At 40.6% G+C, this 15,594-nt stretch overlaps 1 protein-coding gene and 1 pseudogene across 11 annotated transcripts in view; both read left to right on the top strand.

Moving 5' to 3' along the window:
* Spag9 (sperm associated antigen 9) overlaps positions 1–15,594 on the top strand; it is a 123,036-nt gene that overhangs the window by 101,340 nt on the left and 6,102 nt on the right. For 7 of the 11 annotated variants that reach the window (XM_090351031.1, XM_090351028.1, XM_090351026.1 and 4 more), the window contains 8 exons: positions 735–860; positions 2,420–2,500; positions 3,362–3,429; positions 7,114–7,262; positions 8,902–9,073; positions 11,288–11,401; positions 13,218–13,256; positions 14,066–14,242. In XM_090351031.1, the coding sequence (XP_090207157.1) occupies positions 735–860; positions 2,420–2,500; positions 3,362–3,429; positions 7,114–7,262; positions 8,902–9,073; positions 11,288–11,401; positions 13,218–13,256; positions 14,066–14,242 (926 nt within the window). The remainder of the gene's footprint in view (positions 1–734; positions 861–2,419; positions 2,501–3,361; positions 3,430–7,113; positions 7,263–8,901; positions 9,074–11,287; positions 11,402–13,217; positions 13,257–14,065; positions 14,243–15,594) is intronic. The other 4 variants (XM_090351029.1, XM_090351033.1, XM_090351030.1 and 1 more) reach the window with 1 other exon arrangement.
* On the top strand, positions 4,880–5,543 carry LOC150051867 (large ribosomal subunit protein uL11 pseudogene; annotated as a pseudogene).

Raw genomic sequence — 15,594 nt, 5'->3', positions numbered from 1 at the left:
CCCCAGAAGAAACTATTATAAACCAAAGTAGCTAAAAAGGAGAATCCCAATTCCAGTGTTTATTAACTGTTCAGTTTCATTACCAGGATTTATTCCCTTACCTGTACTTTGAGTCTCCTAGTTATTGATGTTTCTGGTATAATTGTTTAGATATTTAATGTAAGCATTTAACATTCACTTTCTGAAGTGTTAATGTTTTTGTTGTTGTTGTTTTGTGGGTCATGGGGCTTGAACTCAGCCTGGTTGCTGTCCCTGAGCTCTTCGCCTCAAAGCTACTGCCCTATCCTTGAGCCAAGCCCCATTTCTCATTTTCTAGAGGTTAATTGGAGATAACATGTCCTGGGACCGGGAGTTTGATCTAGTGGCAGAATGCTTGCCTAGCATGCAAGGTTTGATTCCTCGGTACCAAATATATAGAAAAAGCTGTAAGTGGTGCTGTGGCTCAAATGGTAGAGCTCTAGCCTTAAGAAAATCCAAGGACAGTGCTCAGTATCTGAGTGTCAAGCCCAGGACTGGCAAAAAAAAAAAGTCTCAGGTCCTTTTGTGCCTGGGCTGGCTTTGAACTGTGATCCTCAGATCTCAGCCTCCTGCGTAGCTATGACTACAGGCATGAGCCACTGTACCCAGCTTTGCTTGTTTTTTTGTAGGTATAAATGAAAATGAAGAAATGTTCAGTTCCTGAACTCTGTACCTAATTATGTACTCATTTTTTTTCTTGCACTCTACCTTCACAGTAATGATTCAGATGTGTATAAAGATCAAATATCAGTATTGCCAAATGAACAAGACCTGGTGAGAGAAGAAGCTCAGAAAATGAGTAGTCTTTTACCGACCATGTGGCTTGGAGCTCAAAATGGCTGGTAGGTGACCAAATCTTTAATTCTGACATTGTTCTTTTGAAAGAAAAAAACTATAAAATGTATAAGCATGAATTATTACTGTGAAGATTTTTTTTTGCCAGTTCTGGGGCTTGAACTCAGGGCCTGGGCACTGTCCTTGGATACTTTTTGCTTAAGGCTAGTACTCTGCCACCTGAGCCACAGTGCTACTTCTGGCTTTTTCTATGTATGTGGTACCAAGGATTTGAACCCAGGAATTTGTGCATGCTAGGTGAGCACTCTACCACTAGGCTATGCTTCCAGCTCTCCATGAGGAATTTTTTTTTTTTTTTTGGCCAGTCCTGGGGCTTGAACTCAGGGCCTGGGCACTGTCCTTGGACACTTCTTTTTTGTTCAAGGCTAGTGCTCTGCCACTTGAGCTACAGTGCCACTTCCAGCTTTTTCTGTGTATATGGTTCCAAGGAATCGAACCCAGGTCTTTGTGTATGTGAGGCAAGCACTCTACCATGAGGCTACACTCCCAGCCCATGAAGAATTTTTTATACACATGATTCTTAGTTTTGTTACAACTACCTCAAACTACACTTGTAGTGGTTACTACACTTGTAGTGGTTCTCCATGTTAAACTATTTTTTGGTCACAGAATGCTCTCTTTATGTACTTAGAAGAGATAAAGAAAAATGTAAAGTCTGTAATTTTCCGATAGAAGAGACAGAGTTATTGATATATAGGCTCTCTGTTTTTTTCTGGCACTCTGTGGCTTGAGATATGCCTCCAGTGAGATGTTTTTCTGGTTAATTGGGCATAAAACTCTTGAGGACTTTTTGCTGGGGCTGGCTTCAAACTATTATCTCCAGATTTCAACCTTCTGAATAGGTAGGATTATAAGACATGAGCCATCTGAGCCCCAACTACAAGGTTTAGATGGGTTGGGTGTTGGTAGAAAATACCAGGGATTTAAACTAATGAGTTTGGCTGAAGGAGGGTCTAATCCCAAATACAACTTTTTGATAAAATTACTAGAGACTAGAACAAATCACAGTGTCTGAACACTCAACTAGAAACCAAATCACATGGTTTGTTCAGTTCTATTTGTGTGGCTGATCTCAAAAACCTGTTTCTAAAGAGTTAAGCCAGGTCACGCAATACTTCCATAGAGGTTCAGTATTTCGAAACAGGAGGTTGCCAAATCTAGTGTAGCTTTATGTGTGGACAAGAAAATTCAAGTTTTATTTAAACCTTATGCCATGAAATATCCTTTAATGCCCCATAGCCATTAAAAAATTGTTTGTAACACCTCTTAACATACTAGATTTCAGGACAATCTGAAACTAACTAATGCCATAAAGTGATATTCTAATATCACTAGCCTCTCAATTTCTGTTTCTGATTGTTTGAACAGCCTATTTGAGTTGGGACTGCACTGACTTTCATTTTTGCTTTCTGACTATTGTACAAAAGCAGCAGCACTTTTTCCTAAGATTACTCTTCTTTCCTCTTCCTGTGGTCCTATTCATTGTTAACTAAAGCAGCAACTTGATACTCTCTAGACTTCACCAGTCTTGACTTTCTTCCTGCAGTTTGTATGTCCACTCATCTGTAGCCCAGTGGCGGAAATGTCTCCATTCCATTAAACTTAAAGACTCGATTCTCAGTATTGTGTAAGTTTTCTTTTTATTCTTCTCTTTAAAAGTATTTCAAGATTAGTAACATTTTGTATATTATGTCTAAATCAGTACCTAAGTTTAATCAGTCTAATTGTTTTTAACTAGAAATAAGAATAAAATTCTGTAAAGTGAAGTACAAACTTTTAAGTATAAGAAAAAACTTGCCAGATTGATTTCTTTACTTTGATACTTCAAGAAGAGAATCAATACCTATAAATTGATTTCATTCTTTGTTATTTTTTTGATAGTTTTTTTCATATATTTTTATTGTAATTAATAGAAGGGTTACATTATATTCATCAGATAGAAGGTACATTACTTCACAAATATTGATACCCTTTCTCATGTCCTGTTTCCCATTTCCCTCCCCACTCCCCCTTCACAACTTGATTTCCCCCCTTCCTCTCCTATTTCAAACAACCAATTAAGTATATATAAAATATATCAGATATCTTTGTTATTTTTGAATATGTTGTTTGATATATTGGTTTGCTGGTCTTTTCTGTGTGTTGACTATTAAAGTTGTTGCAGATTGTATTTAATTCTATAGAGCTGACTGTTAATTCAACTTAGGGTGTGTGCTTCTTTTGTGGAGTTCTGTTGACTATCTGCAATGAGAGGAAGAGTTTAGGCTACAAAGCCAGCAACTAATATACCACACAGACTGTTGATTTAGTTTAACTGACCAGCTCTTCTAGCATCAGCTCACAGTAGATAGTGCTTTCATTGAAGAGCTGTGTCACTGCCTCTTCCCATAGAAAACTGGCTCTTTGAGAGATCCTGCACCAGTGCAATAGTATGTGGGTCCTTCTGTGTTCCTCATGGAGGTTCTGAAATCTCTTTTTCTGTTTGTAGACATGTAAAAGGAATTGTATTAGTAGCCCTGGCAGATGGCACACTTGCAATCTTTCACAGAGGAGTTGGTAAGTGGTTAGGAATGTGTAACATATGCACTGATTAGTTGCTTTGCAAAGCATCTTCAAGCAGGTTGCTTTATAATAGCATACAAGAATAAAAATTTTTTGTCTTGGGGCCAGGAGTTTGGCCTAGTGGTTAAAGTGCTTGCCTAGCATGCACGAAGACCCGGGTTCGATTCCTCGGTACCACATACATAGAAAAAAGCCAGAAATGGTGCTGAGGCTCAAGTGGTAGGGCTCTAGCCTTGAGAAAAGTCCAAGGACAGGGCTCAGGCCCTGAGCTCAAGCCCAGGACTGGCAAAAAAAAAGAAACAGGAAAAAAAAAATTTTTTTTGTCTTTTTTGTTACTGGGAATCGAACCCAGGATGTTGCACTTCCTAGCAAGTGTTTTGCCACTGGTTACATCCCAGCCTGAGAATAAAAATTTTATATGAATAACATTTGATTGCCTTTATAGAAGTATGGGTTAACAGTATATCTTATGTATTTACTCAATTAGGAAAAAATAGCGTATTTTTTTGTACTATGTCTTTGTTTTTTTGTGATTATTTTTTTACAGTACTAGAGTTTGAACTCAGGACCTCACTCTTGCTAAGCGAGCACTCTACCACTTGAGACACACCTCCAATCCTTTTGCTTTATTTTTCAGATAGGGTCTCAGCAGGGCTTGAACTCAGGGCTTGGACACTGTCCCTGACCTCTTTTGTTCAAGGCTAGCACTCTACTACTTTGAGCCACAACTCCCATTTCTGGTTTTTAGGGTTTTAATTGGAGAAAACAGTATCACTGATTTTCCTGCCCAGACTGGCTCTGAACGACGGTCCTTAGATCTTAGCCTCCTGGTAGCTAGGATTACAGGCACGAGCCAGCAGCATCTGACATTTTTTTGTTTTGTTTTTGTGGGAGGGAATCAGTTGAACTCAGGGCACTGTTCCTCACTTTTTAACTAAAGGCTGATCTTTGAGCCATAGCTCTACTTCCAGTTTTCAGATAATTAATTGAAAGTAAAAGTCTCATGGACTTTCTGCCTACGCTGGCTTCAATCTACAATCATCGGGTGTCAGCCTCATGAATAGCTAGGATTACAGATGTGAGCCATCAATGCCAAGATTTTTTTTTCTTTTTTTTGGTGGGCGGGGTGGGGGGGTGTCCATGGAGCTTGAACTCTGGGCCTGGGTGCTATCCCTAAACTCTTCAGCAAAAGACTACCGCTCTACCCCTGGGCCTCGGTGCTGTCCCTGAGCTCTTTAGCTCAAGGATACTGCCCTACCCTTTAGCCAAAGCCCCACTTCCCAGTTTTCTAGAGATTAATTGGAGATAAGAATCTCAGGTCCGTCCCCGCCGCGCCCACGGTCCCCGGCCCCAGAGGGGCGGCCGGACGGGGCTCCCCCTTTCTGGGCCTCACGTGTAAAGGGGGAGGGAGGACCGGAAGACCTGTGATGGCCTTGCAGTCCGCATGCCCTCCGGTAAGGCCCGTCCCCGCTCCGGAAAGGGGGCGACTCCAGCTCTAATCAGAGGTTCGATTCCTTCCAGTGTACCTCAGGTGCACCGGTGGTGAGGTCGGTGCCACGTCCGCCCTGGCCCCCAAGATCGGTCCCCTGGGTCTGTCTCCAAAAAAAGTTAGTGATGACATCGCCAAAGCAACGGGTGACTGGAAGGGTCTGAGGATTACAGTGAAGCTGACTATTCAGAACAGACAGGCCCAGATTGAGGTGGTACCTTCTGCCTCTGCCCTGATCATCAAAGTCCTGAAGGAGCCACCAAGAGACAGGAAGAAACAGAAAAACATTAAACACAGTGGAAATATCTCTTTTGACGAGATTGTCAGCATTGCCCGGCAGATGAGGCACAGATCTTTAGCCAGAGAACTTTCTGGAACCATTAAGGAGATCCTGGGCACGGCCCAGTCTGTGGGGTGTAATGTTGATGGCCGCCACCCCCATCACATCATAGATGACATCAACAGCGCTGCAGTGGGATGTCCGGCTACTTAAGACGTGCAAGAGACTGAATAAAGAAATGCTGACAACCCGTAGCCTCTATTCAGTTTACGGAGTTAAGAAGTGCAAGAGACTGTTTGAATAAAGACATGCTGACAACCTGTATAAAAAAAAAAAAAAAAAAAAAAAAAAAGAATCTCAGGTCCGTTTGTGCCAGGCTGGCTTTGAGCTGTGATCCTCACCTCTCAGCCTCCAGAGTAGCTAGGATTACAGGGGTGAGCCACCACCCAGCTCATAATTAGTGTTTTTATAAGCTCAATCAAAACTATATTGACAGAAAAACAATAGTTTAAAGTTCTATATAAAGTTTTGCTTTTAGATTCTGAGGAACAAAATATTTCTGAAGAGAATTACCTACAGGATGAGGTGAAGACTCATAAAAATAAAATGTGCAGGGCCAGGAGCATAGCCTAGTGATGAGAGTGCTCAACTAACATGCACGAAGCCCTGGGTTCAATTCCTCAGTACCACATACACAGAAAAAGCTGTGCTATGGCTCAAGTGGCAGACCATTAGCCTTGAGCACAAAGTGTTCAAGGACAGTGCCTGGGCCCTGAGTTCAAGCGCCAGGACTGGCAAAAAATAAAATATATATATATATATATATATATATATATATAAAAGCCGGGGTGCAGTGGCTCATGCCTGTAATCCTAGCTACTTTGGAAGCTGAGATCTGAGGAAAAGGTTCAAAGCTAGCCCAGACACAAAAGGACCTGAGACTCTCCAGTTAACCTCTAGAAAAAACAGGAAATGGGGCTTAACTCAAGGGTAGGGCGGTAGCCTTGAGCTGGAGAGCTCAGGGACAGTGCCCAGGCCGAGTTCAAGCCCCATGGACCCACAAACATATAAGTAGATAGATAGGCAGACAGACAGATGGATGGATAGATAATAAATATGCAAGCTAAGCAAAGTGGCTCAAGTCTGTGATCTTAGCTATTTGAGAGGGTCTGAGGAGATCTGAGGATTGCAGTTCAAAGCCAGCCTGGGCAGGAAAGTCCATGAGGTTCATATCTCCAATAAACTATTCAGAAAAGGCTGAAAGTGGTGTTGTGGCTCAAGTGGTAGAATGCTAGCCTTGAGGACTGGCAAAAAAGGAAAAGAAAAGAAATTGTGCAGAGCAGGACAGTGGTAGTCCTATTTTACTTGCTAGTCCATCATCACATGCAGTGGAATTAGCATTCAGGGTCTGTAAACATTAGGTAAAGATGGTAAGTTTTAAAAGGAAAAGACAATGGAGTTGCAACAAAGTTGTATTGGGCAAAATTATAGACTAATGGATTTGGTAGCACTTCACATTTCAGCTTTATCGTTACAGATTAGAGATGTTTAAACTTTATGCACATTCCTAAAGTATTAACAATAAGTCACCCTCAACTTCTACCCAAGAAAATCCATTAAAATGCTAAACCTTATGTCCATTCGTATGTGTGTGTGTATGCAAGTGTTGTGTATTGCAGAAGACTAAGCAAGCCAGAGAGCAAAACACCAGATACTGAATTCGAATTCCACTTTAAGTCAAAAAAAGGCGGGGCGGGGAGGAAAAGAGGGCTGAGATAGTGGGTGGAAGATTGGATCAGATGACCTTTAGTATGCTTTTATGTGCAACTTATGCAGATAAAAGGTATACTTCATATATGACACATGAGTAAAAAATGATTGGGTAACTATAATCTTGTTTATTTTAAAGATGGACAGTGGGACTTGTCAAACTATCACCTGTTAGACCTTGGACGGCCTCACCATTCCATCCGATGCATGACTGTGGTGCATGACAAAGTCTGGTGTGGCTATAGGAACAAAATCTACGTGGTTCAGCCAAAGGCTATGAAGATAGAGGCAAGTTTGCCTATATTTATTGTCTGTGCTTAATGAATTTGCATCACACAAAGAGCATAAAACTATCATTATTTTCAGCTTTAGAAACTCTTAAATCTGTATTTTTGAGCGCCTCAGTGATATTTTTGGATGGGTCAACTTTCTGTTAATTCACCTCTTTTTTACTTTCAACTCTTAGGGTAGGAATTGTTTTCCTTGTTTGCTTTTTATTCTCTAAGGAAGCAGTAATTACATGCGTCTATATTTGTATACATGCTCATATTTTATTTGAATACATGGCTCTTAGTATGTTTAATTATATAAGGATTGGTTGAGAGAAAGAGTCTCAAATCAGCACATGGCCATCCACATAAATACATTCTAATTGTTTAAAAAAATAAAAACTTCCAGCAAGAAAAATCTAGGTTAAATTTTTTTTTTCTGGGTTAAACTTCTACTGCTCTCCTTCCCCCAATCCCTTTCCTTTCCTTAGAAACCCTGAGGTAGTTAACCATTTCGTGTTTATTTTTGTGTCTATTCTTTAAAATAACAATGTGGGTTCATTTTTGCTTAATTACAAACAAGATCAAACTTTGTATATTGCTTCGCACCAACACAAAATCCTAAGGTCATCACCATTGAACACTGCTGTATAATATGGATGTGCTATTTCTAAAATCTAAATGCCAGTGATTGTTCATAGAGATTCCCTTTAATACTTGTTTGTTAAACATGTCATTCGAAATATGATGTAAAAATCAATGTTAATAAATTATTAATAAAAATTAAAGTTAAAAAAATCCTAGAAGGAAATTATATTTAGAAGAGAAATCATATTAAGTAAACAATATGTAGTTTTCTTCTTTAATAAACTATATTATTATGCATAATAGCAGAGGTTTTATATGTTTGCATTTACCTTACTGCTTTTGTCTTACTGCAGTTCAAACTCAGGGCTTTATGCTTGGTAGGTAGGTGCTCTACTGATGGTAGGCACATACTCAGTCCTTTTTTTGCTTTAGTTATTTTGAGATAGTCTCCATTTTGAGAGTTTCTTTTTGTCCAAGCCTATACCTGGACCTTGCTCTCTGCCAGTTTGATGACAGGCACGACATACCCAGCTTCTGTTGATGGAGTCTCATGAACATTATTTTTCCCAGCTGGCCTGGAACTGTCATCCTTGTGATCTCCACCTCCAATATAGCTAGGACAACAGCAGGTACCACTGCCCTCAGCTATTGGTTAAAAAGGGGTTTTCCAGATATGATGGGTCTTCCTCCAAATTCAATGTTCTTGATCTCAGCCTCTCAAATAGTTAGGATTTCAGATGAAACTCTGGTGCCAGCTGCTTTATTTTTTAAATAGGATCTCACTTTTTCCCCGGGTTCTCCTAGATTGCAATCCTCCTCTTTATGTTTCTTCCCACTATAGCTGGGATGACAGGCATATTCCACTATGCCCATCTTTGCTTTTTCCTGTTGAGATGGGATGGTTTTACAAACTTTTTATCTGAAGTAAACTTTAGCCTCAAGCCTCCCAATCTCAGGTTCCTGAGTAGATAGGAATATAAGTATAAGCCACTGTGCCTGTTTATATTAAAACTTGTAAACATGGCTTCCTGTGTAACAAAAGTAATTATGTGATTGGACATCTTTTCTAGAAATCATTTGATGCACACCCAAGGAAGGAGAGCCAAGTGCGGCAGCTTGCCTGGGTCGGCGATGGCGTCTGGGTCTCCATTCGTCTGGACTCGACACTACGTCTCTATCACGCACACACATACCAACATCTGCAGGATGTGGACATTGAGCCTTATGTGAGCAAAATGCTAGGTAAGCTCCAAACCTTTTCTCTAATTAAACCAAGTTTTATGCTTATTTCTTCTTTTCTTTCTTTCTTTCTTTCTTTTTTTTTTTTTTTTTTTTTTTGCCAGTCCTGGGGCTTGAACTCAGGGCCTGAGCACTGTCCTTGGGCTTTTCTCAAGGCTTGGGCTCTACCACTTGAGCCATAGCACCACTTCCAGCTTTTTCTGTGTATGTGATACTGAGGAATTGAACCTGGGTCTCCATGCATCCTAGGCAAGCACTCTACTACTAGGCCATACTCCTAGCCCGCTTATTTATTCTTTTTAATTTGTTTTGTGATAGGGCAAACACTCTACCACTGAGTTATATCCATCCCCCTTCCGATCTTTTTTCATTTTCAAATTATCTGATTGGGCCAACAAATAAATTGCTGTAGGATAGGAATAGTAAACTCCTATCACTGAAAATCTTGAATAAATACTCCATTTTATTTTGTGAAACTTGAGATCTTGGGGGGTGGGGGTGGGTCTCGGGCTTGAACTCAAGCTCAATCTGGCTTCAAATCATGATCCTCAGATCTCAGCCTCCTGAATAGCAGGATTATAGGTGTGAGCCACTGCAGCCTACTTGGGAATATTTTTCTCTCTTTCTTATTCCCCACCTCTAATCCATCACTGGGAACTCTGTCAAGTCTAAAAATATATTTTAAAAAAAATCTTTTCTTTTTTGTTGTTGTTGGTGGTGGTTCTGGGGCTTGAACACTGGGCCTGGGCACTATCCTTTCCCTCTTCAGATCAAGGCTGTCGCTCTACCTTGAGCCACAGCACTACTTGTGGTGGTTAATTGGAGACAAGCGTCTCATGGACGCTCGGGCTGGTTTTGGACCATGTTCCTCAGATCTCAGCCTCCTGAGTAACTGGGATTACAGGCGTGAGCCACTAGTGCCCAGCACTACTTTTTTGTCTTGGCCACTCTCCCTTTAGACAGAATGACTCTCCTTTTCCTGCTGAATAACCTTGTGCCTCCTAACTGGTTTCCTTGCCTTCACTCTAGTCTGTTGTCTGCATAATAACCAGTGTGCAAAAATTCCCCTACCTTAATGAGGTTAAACAAACTATTTGCCTTGTTTACTCTCTTCTGCTCACATTGAACCACACATTTCCAGACTTTCATAGGTACTATAGCCTCTGCCTAACACATTCTTCCTCATCTTTTCTTCTTAGCTTTCAGATCATAGCCTACAAAACATTTCCAGAAGAGACCTTTGTTTCAGTCTTCTCATACTTTTCCTTCGTGCATTTATCAGTAGTAGGATTGCAGCAGTGTTATGTGATTCTTGACCATACCATGAAGCCCCTGAAGAACAGGAGCATCCCTTGTCATGTTCTCTACTGTATTCTTAGCACCCAATCTAGTTCTATGTAACTGTTAGGGATGTCATAGAGGATTCTTTTCAAAATGAAAGATTGAAGCAGATCAGTGCTTTTTAATCTTTCTGTCTCTTAGAGACAGACAGACCATAGCTGTGCCCCCTCTTCATAAAATAATCAGGCATGTAGATACATGCACACAAACAGGTCCCAGAGATGTATATTGTAGGTTAAAGACTCCTAGCTGAGACTGATGGAGTGAAGTCTCCTTGAAACACTGGATCTATGGTCTGGCCCTCAATTCTTGTTAAGTAGAGCTAATGAAGGACTGATGTTATTGTATTAAATGTATTATCAGTTTTGTCAGTATGGCTCTCAAATCCCTTAAGATATTATCAACTGTGAAAATTCTTTTAAAATATAATGTTTGTTTCCCTAAATTATTTATTAGGATATTCTAATATTTCTAAACTGCTTTAGAGCCTAAGTATTTAAACAAAGAAAAATGTGTAAGTTTTGTTGGAAAAGATTTTTACTCATGCAAAAAAAGAGCTTCTTCAGCTAATGAAACCAACAAACATTTGCTTTTCCCAGTCAAGTAAATTAAAAGTTTGTGTTTTGTGTTTGAATTATAGTACCTCACACTGGTGGATAATGTAATGCCATTCACATTTAGAATTTTCTTTTACCTTTAACCCTGACTTGGCCAATAGGTGATAAAGCCAAATAAGAGTTCACTTTGAGGTAACCTTATCTTTCTTCAGCAGATGTTTTTTTCTCTGTTGTATTAAAGCTTCTACTCTAAGGGATTTTGAATGTAAAACATTTCTGATTTTTCAATAAAATATTCTCATCCTTCCCTCCCTTATAGGTACTGGAAAACTGGGCTTCTCTTTTGTGAGGATCACAGCTCTTATGGTGTCTTGCAATCGTTTATGGGTAGGGACAGGAAATGGTGTCATTATCTCCATCCCACTGACAGAAAGTAAGTATGCTTCTAAATAACTGTCGTAGGACACACAAAATGTCAGGAAATCAGTGTGTCTAGATTTCAGGAGGAAAGAATTATTTAGATACTGGTGAACCTGTGGTAATTTGGAAATTCATATTTTTCTTCAACTCTTCCTGAAACTTACCAACATCAGAACCAGCATTCATTCAGTGTTCTTCATGGGAAGAGCGCTCTTGCTCAGTTCAGGAATCACAACCCCATTTCAAATAAAAAGGGTGAAGTCTATTTTTTTGCTCTATTATTATTATTACCCAATATCTAGAAACACTCCTCGTTATGCATCATAGTTTTTATATCTCCTTGAAAAGTGGTTGTCCACTTATATTTGAGGTTTAAAAGAAAGCTGTAGGGCTGAGAATATGGATCAATAGTAGAGTGCTTGTCTAGCATGCATGAAGCCCTGGGTTCAGTTCCTTAGTAGCACATAAACAGAACAAGCCAGAAGTGGTGCTGTGGCTCAAGTCGTAGAGTGTTGTTGTTTTTTTTTTTTGGAGGGGTTGGGGCTTGAACTCGGCCTGGGCACTGTCCCTGAGCTCTTCAGTTCAAGGCTACTGCCCTACCACTGGGTCTGAGTGTTGTCCCTGAGCTCTTCAGCTCAAGCTACCACCCTACCCTGGAGCCAAGCCCCCATTTTCTAGAGGTTAATTGGAGATAAGAGTCTCAGGTCCTTTTGTGCCCGAGCTGGCTTTGTACCTTGATCCTCAGATCTCAGCCTCCTGAATAGCTAGGATTACAAGTGTGAGCCACTGCACCCGCGCCCTGTGTGATTCATTATTTTCGTGTACAAAATGTACCTTGTATATTTCTCTTGCTATGCTCCATTACATTGATCATCCATTAAATATTGTTTTGTAAAATGCATGAACTGACAGTGTCCAAGGTGCATTGAACTCATAACCTGATTTGTTGAATTGAAACTCCTTTGTATACCTACTTAAAAAATAAATTAAAAAATGCATGTTCAGGAACGGACATAGAAAAAAATAACAAAATTCCATAATAAAAGATAATATTCAAGCCAGCACTGATAGCTGGCAACCCAAACCACTCAGGAGAATAAGATCTGAGGATCATGATTCAAAGCCAGCCCAAGCAGCAAAGTCTTTGAAACTCTTATCTCCAATTAACTACCAAAAAAAGCTCAAGCAGTAGAGCTCCAGCCTTGAACAAAAGAAGCTCTGAGTTCAAGCTCCAGAACTGGCACCATAAAAAAAGATTATGCTCACCTTAGACTCTTTCTGCACATATACACAAAGAAAAATACCATAAAGGGAAAGTTTAGCAATCAGAAATGTGCTACGTCACATTCACTAAAATGCCTTTAAAATTATGGAATAAATCATAGTAAAACATTTTTTTTCTTTTGAACTTCTACTTGAACCACGCCTCCAGCTCAAATTGCACCACCCCCTTTTTTTTTGGTAGTCCCGGAGCTTGAACTCAGGGCCTGAGCACTGCCCTTGTGCTTTCTTAAGGCTAGAGCTCTACCACTCTAGCCACAGCATCACTTCCAGCTTTTTCTATGTATGTGGTATTGAGGAATCAAACCTAGGTCTTTGTGCATGCTAGGCAACAAATTTACCACTGGGCCAAACTCCAGAACCTCAAATTGCTCTTTTAAGCAGAGGTATTTTCTAAAGGTCTCGATAAGAACTTACTTGGTGTAATGCCAAGTTGGACCATGTTGATTTCATTAGGGGCCAAATAGAGGCTGAGTGGTGGCTCATAGTAATGCTTGTCCTCCCTGTCACGCCCCTCTCCGTGTCCCTTTCCTCCTTTCTCACTGTAGCCGTAATCCTCCACCAGGGACGTTTACTGGGGCTGAGGGGTAAGTGCAGATCCTGAACCAAACTCTTCTCCCTGGCTCCTCACAGCCACTGTGAGGCGGTCCCCTCCTGTCTAGTACACCTTCTTGAATGTTCTTCAGTCACCACTGGCAGTCAGCATTGCAGCAGATTTTGTTTTTCTTTTAACATTTCTTACATGGCCACCAAATGCTCAGCAGCTTAGTCTATTTATCATCTTTCGTTGCAGCTGAACTTTCTTTCAGACTTGTTTTCTCTCCAATAAAACATGAACATCTTTTAAAACTGCCATTAATCTACATTATTTACTCCTGTTACTGGTCATGTTTCATTTACTCACTTACCTGTGGATGGGGGATGTTTTGTGAGTCTGGTCACTGCAGTAATCCAGCAAATCATTGACCTGGAGTGAATGAGAGCTGCTCTGCGGTGCTAGCTTTCCGGCCCCTTCAAGGGGCTTAGTCTTATCACAAACGAGAAAGAATTACTCATGTGCTTTAGACTATGTCATGACTAGATTCCTTAAATGGGGAATTAAAAAAACCACAAAAACAGATAAACCTAACATTCAAATGTTTTCTTTTATTCTAAAAACTAATAAGCTTGGTTATTGCTAGACTGGCAAAATCCCCTACTCCATTTACTGAAGTACTTAAAAATAACTAGCATGCTATGTCTTTTTTCCAGCTTTGCCTTGAGTTGGCGTCGCTGCCCTTGTGTTATGTCAACTGGCTGTAGCTTTTAGATAATATTGTAAGGATTAACCAGTAACCTCTTACATCACTGCTATTTTCTGGAGGAAAATGCTTGGTATTTCATTTGTCTGTTACAGCAAATAAAACCTCAGGAGCACCAGGTAATCGTCCTGGAAGTGTAATCCGTGTCTATGGTGATGAAAACAGTGACAAAGTAACACCAGGGACATTTATTCCCTATTGTTCAATGGCACATGCACAGCTTTGTTTCCATGGGCACCGGGATGCTGTGAAATTCTTTGTGGCAGTCCCAGGTGAGTTAGATTCCTTTGTTGTAGTGGTCCATGTAAGTCATCTCTCTTCTGTCTTCCCTTGCTTTTCTGCCAAGTACTAGGATCACAGGTGATCTCTACATACCATACAAAAGAAATTCTTGGCTGGGAATGGGGCTTAGTGATAGATTGCTTACCTAGCATGCATGAAGCCCTGGGTTCGATTTCTCAGTACCACATATACAGAAAAGGCCAGAAGTGGGGCTGGGAGTGTGGCCTACTGGTAGCATGCTTGTCTAGCATGCATGAAACCTTAGGCATCACATATACAGAAAAAGCTGGAAGTGGCACTGTGGCTCAAATGGCAGAGTGCTAGCCTTGAGCAAAAAGTGTCCAATGACAGTGCCCAGACCCTGAGTTAAAGCCCCAGGACTGGCAAAAAGAAAAAGCCAGAATTGGCATTGTGGCTCTAGTGGTGGAGTGCTAGCCTTGAGCAAAACAACCTCAGGGACAGTGCTCAGGCCCTGAGATCAGGGCACAAAATCAGCCGCCCCAAAAGTAGTTCTGTATTAGAAGTATGACTAAAATGCTATAAGGTATTTTTCTTGCCAGAATTAAAATGTAAATGTTTTGGTTATGGTGATCCATACCTATACTATCATTACTTGAGGGGTATAAGCAGGATTATAAAAAGTTGAGGTTAGCCAGACCTGTATAATAGCAAGACCCTAAATGGAAAGGAAATGAATAAATTGAGAGAGAGAGTGAGGAAGGGGTGACAGTGTTTTTTTTTTAAGTGAATAGACCAGGTGCTGGTGTCTCACACCAACTACTCAGGAGGCAGAGATCTGAGTATCATGGTTTGAAGCCAGCTTGGACAGGAAAGTCCATGACATTCCATCTCCAATTAACTAGCAAAAAACTGGACTAGAAGTATATATAATTCAAGAGATGGTGGGAGCTGGGCACCAGTTGCTCATGCCTGTAATCCTAGCTATTTAGGGGCTGAGATCTGAGGATTGTGGTTCAAAGCCAGCCCACACACAAAAGTCTGTGAGACTCTTATTCTCCAATTAACCACCTGAAAACTGGAAGTGGTGCTGTGACTCAAGTGGTAGAGCCACTAGCCATGAGCCGAAGAGTTCAGGGACAGCACCCAGGCCCACAATCAATAAAAAAGAAAAAAGAGGTGGTAAGCCAGCCTAGTAAACATGAGGCCCTGAATTAAAATTCTAATACTGCAGAAAAACAAATTCAAATTGGGCCCTTAGGTTTTCTGACAATACAGAGTTGTCAAGCATTCCTGATGCCTTGTCTGTGCTTCAAAATAGAGGGACCTTTATATGTAAGTCAACATTTTCAGTATTTCCTGCCCTCCTAAATGACAAGTAATA

The sequence above is a fragment of the Megascapheus bottae genome, chromosome 17 (genome assembly GCF_031878675.1).
Source record: "Megascapheus bottae isolate mThoBot1 chromosome 17, mThoBot2.hap1, whole genome shotgun sequence".
NCBI lineage: Eukaryota > Metazoa > Chordata > Mammalia > Rodentia > Geomyidae > Megascapheus > Megascapheus bottae.
Note: the sequence above shows the minus strand (reverse complement) of the source record. Positions and strands in the feature narration are given on the sequence as shown.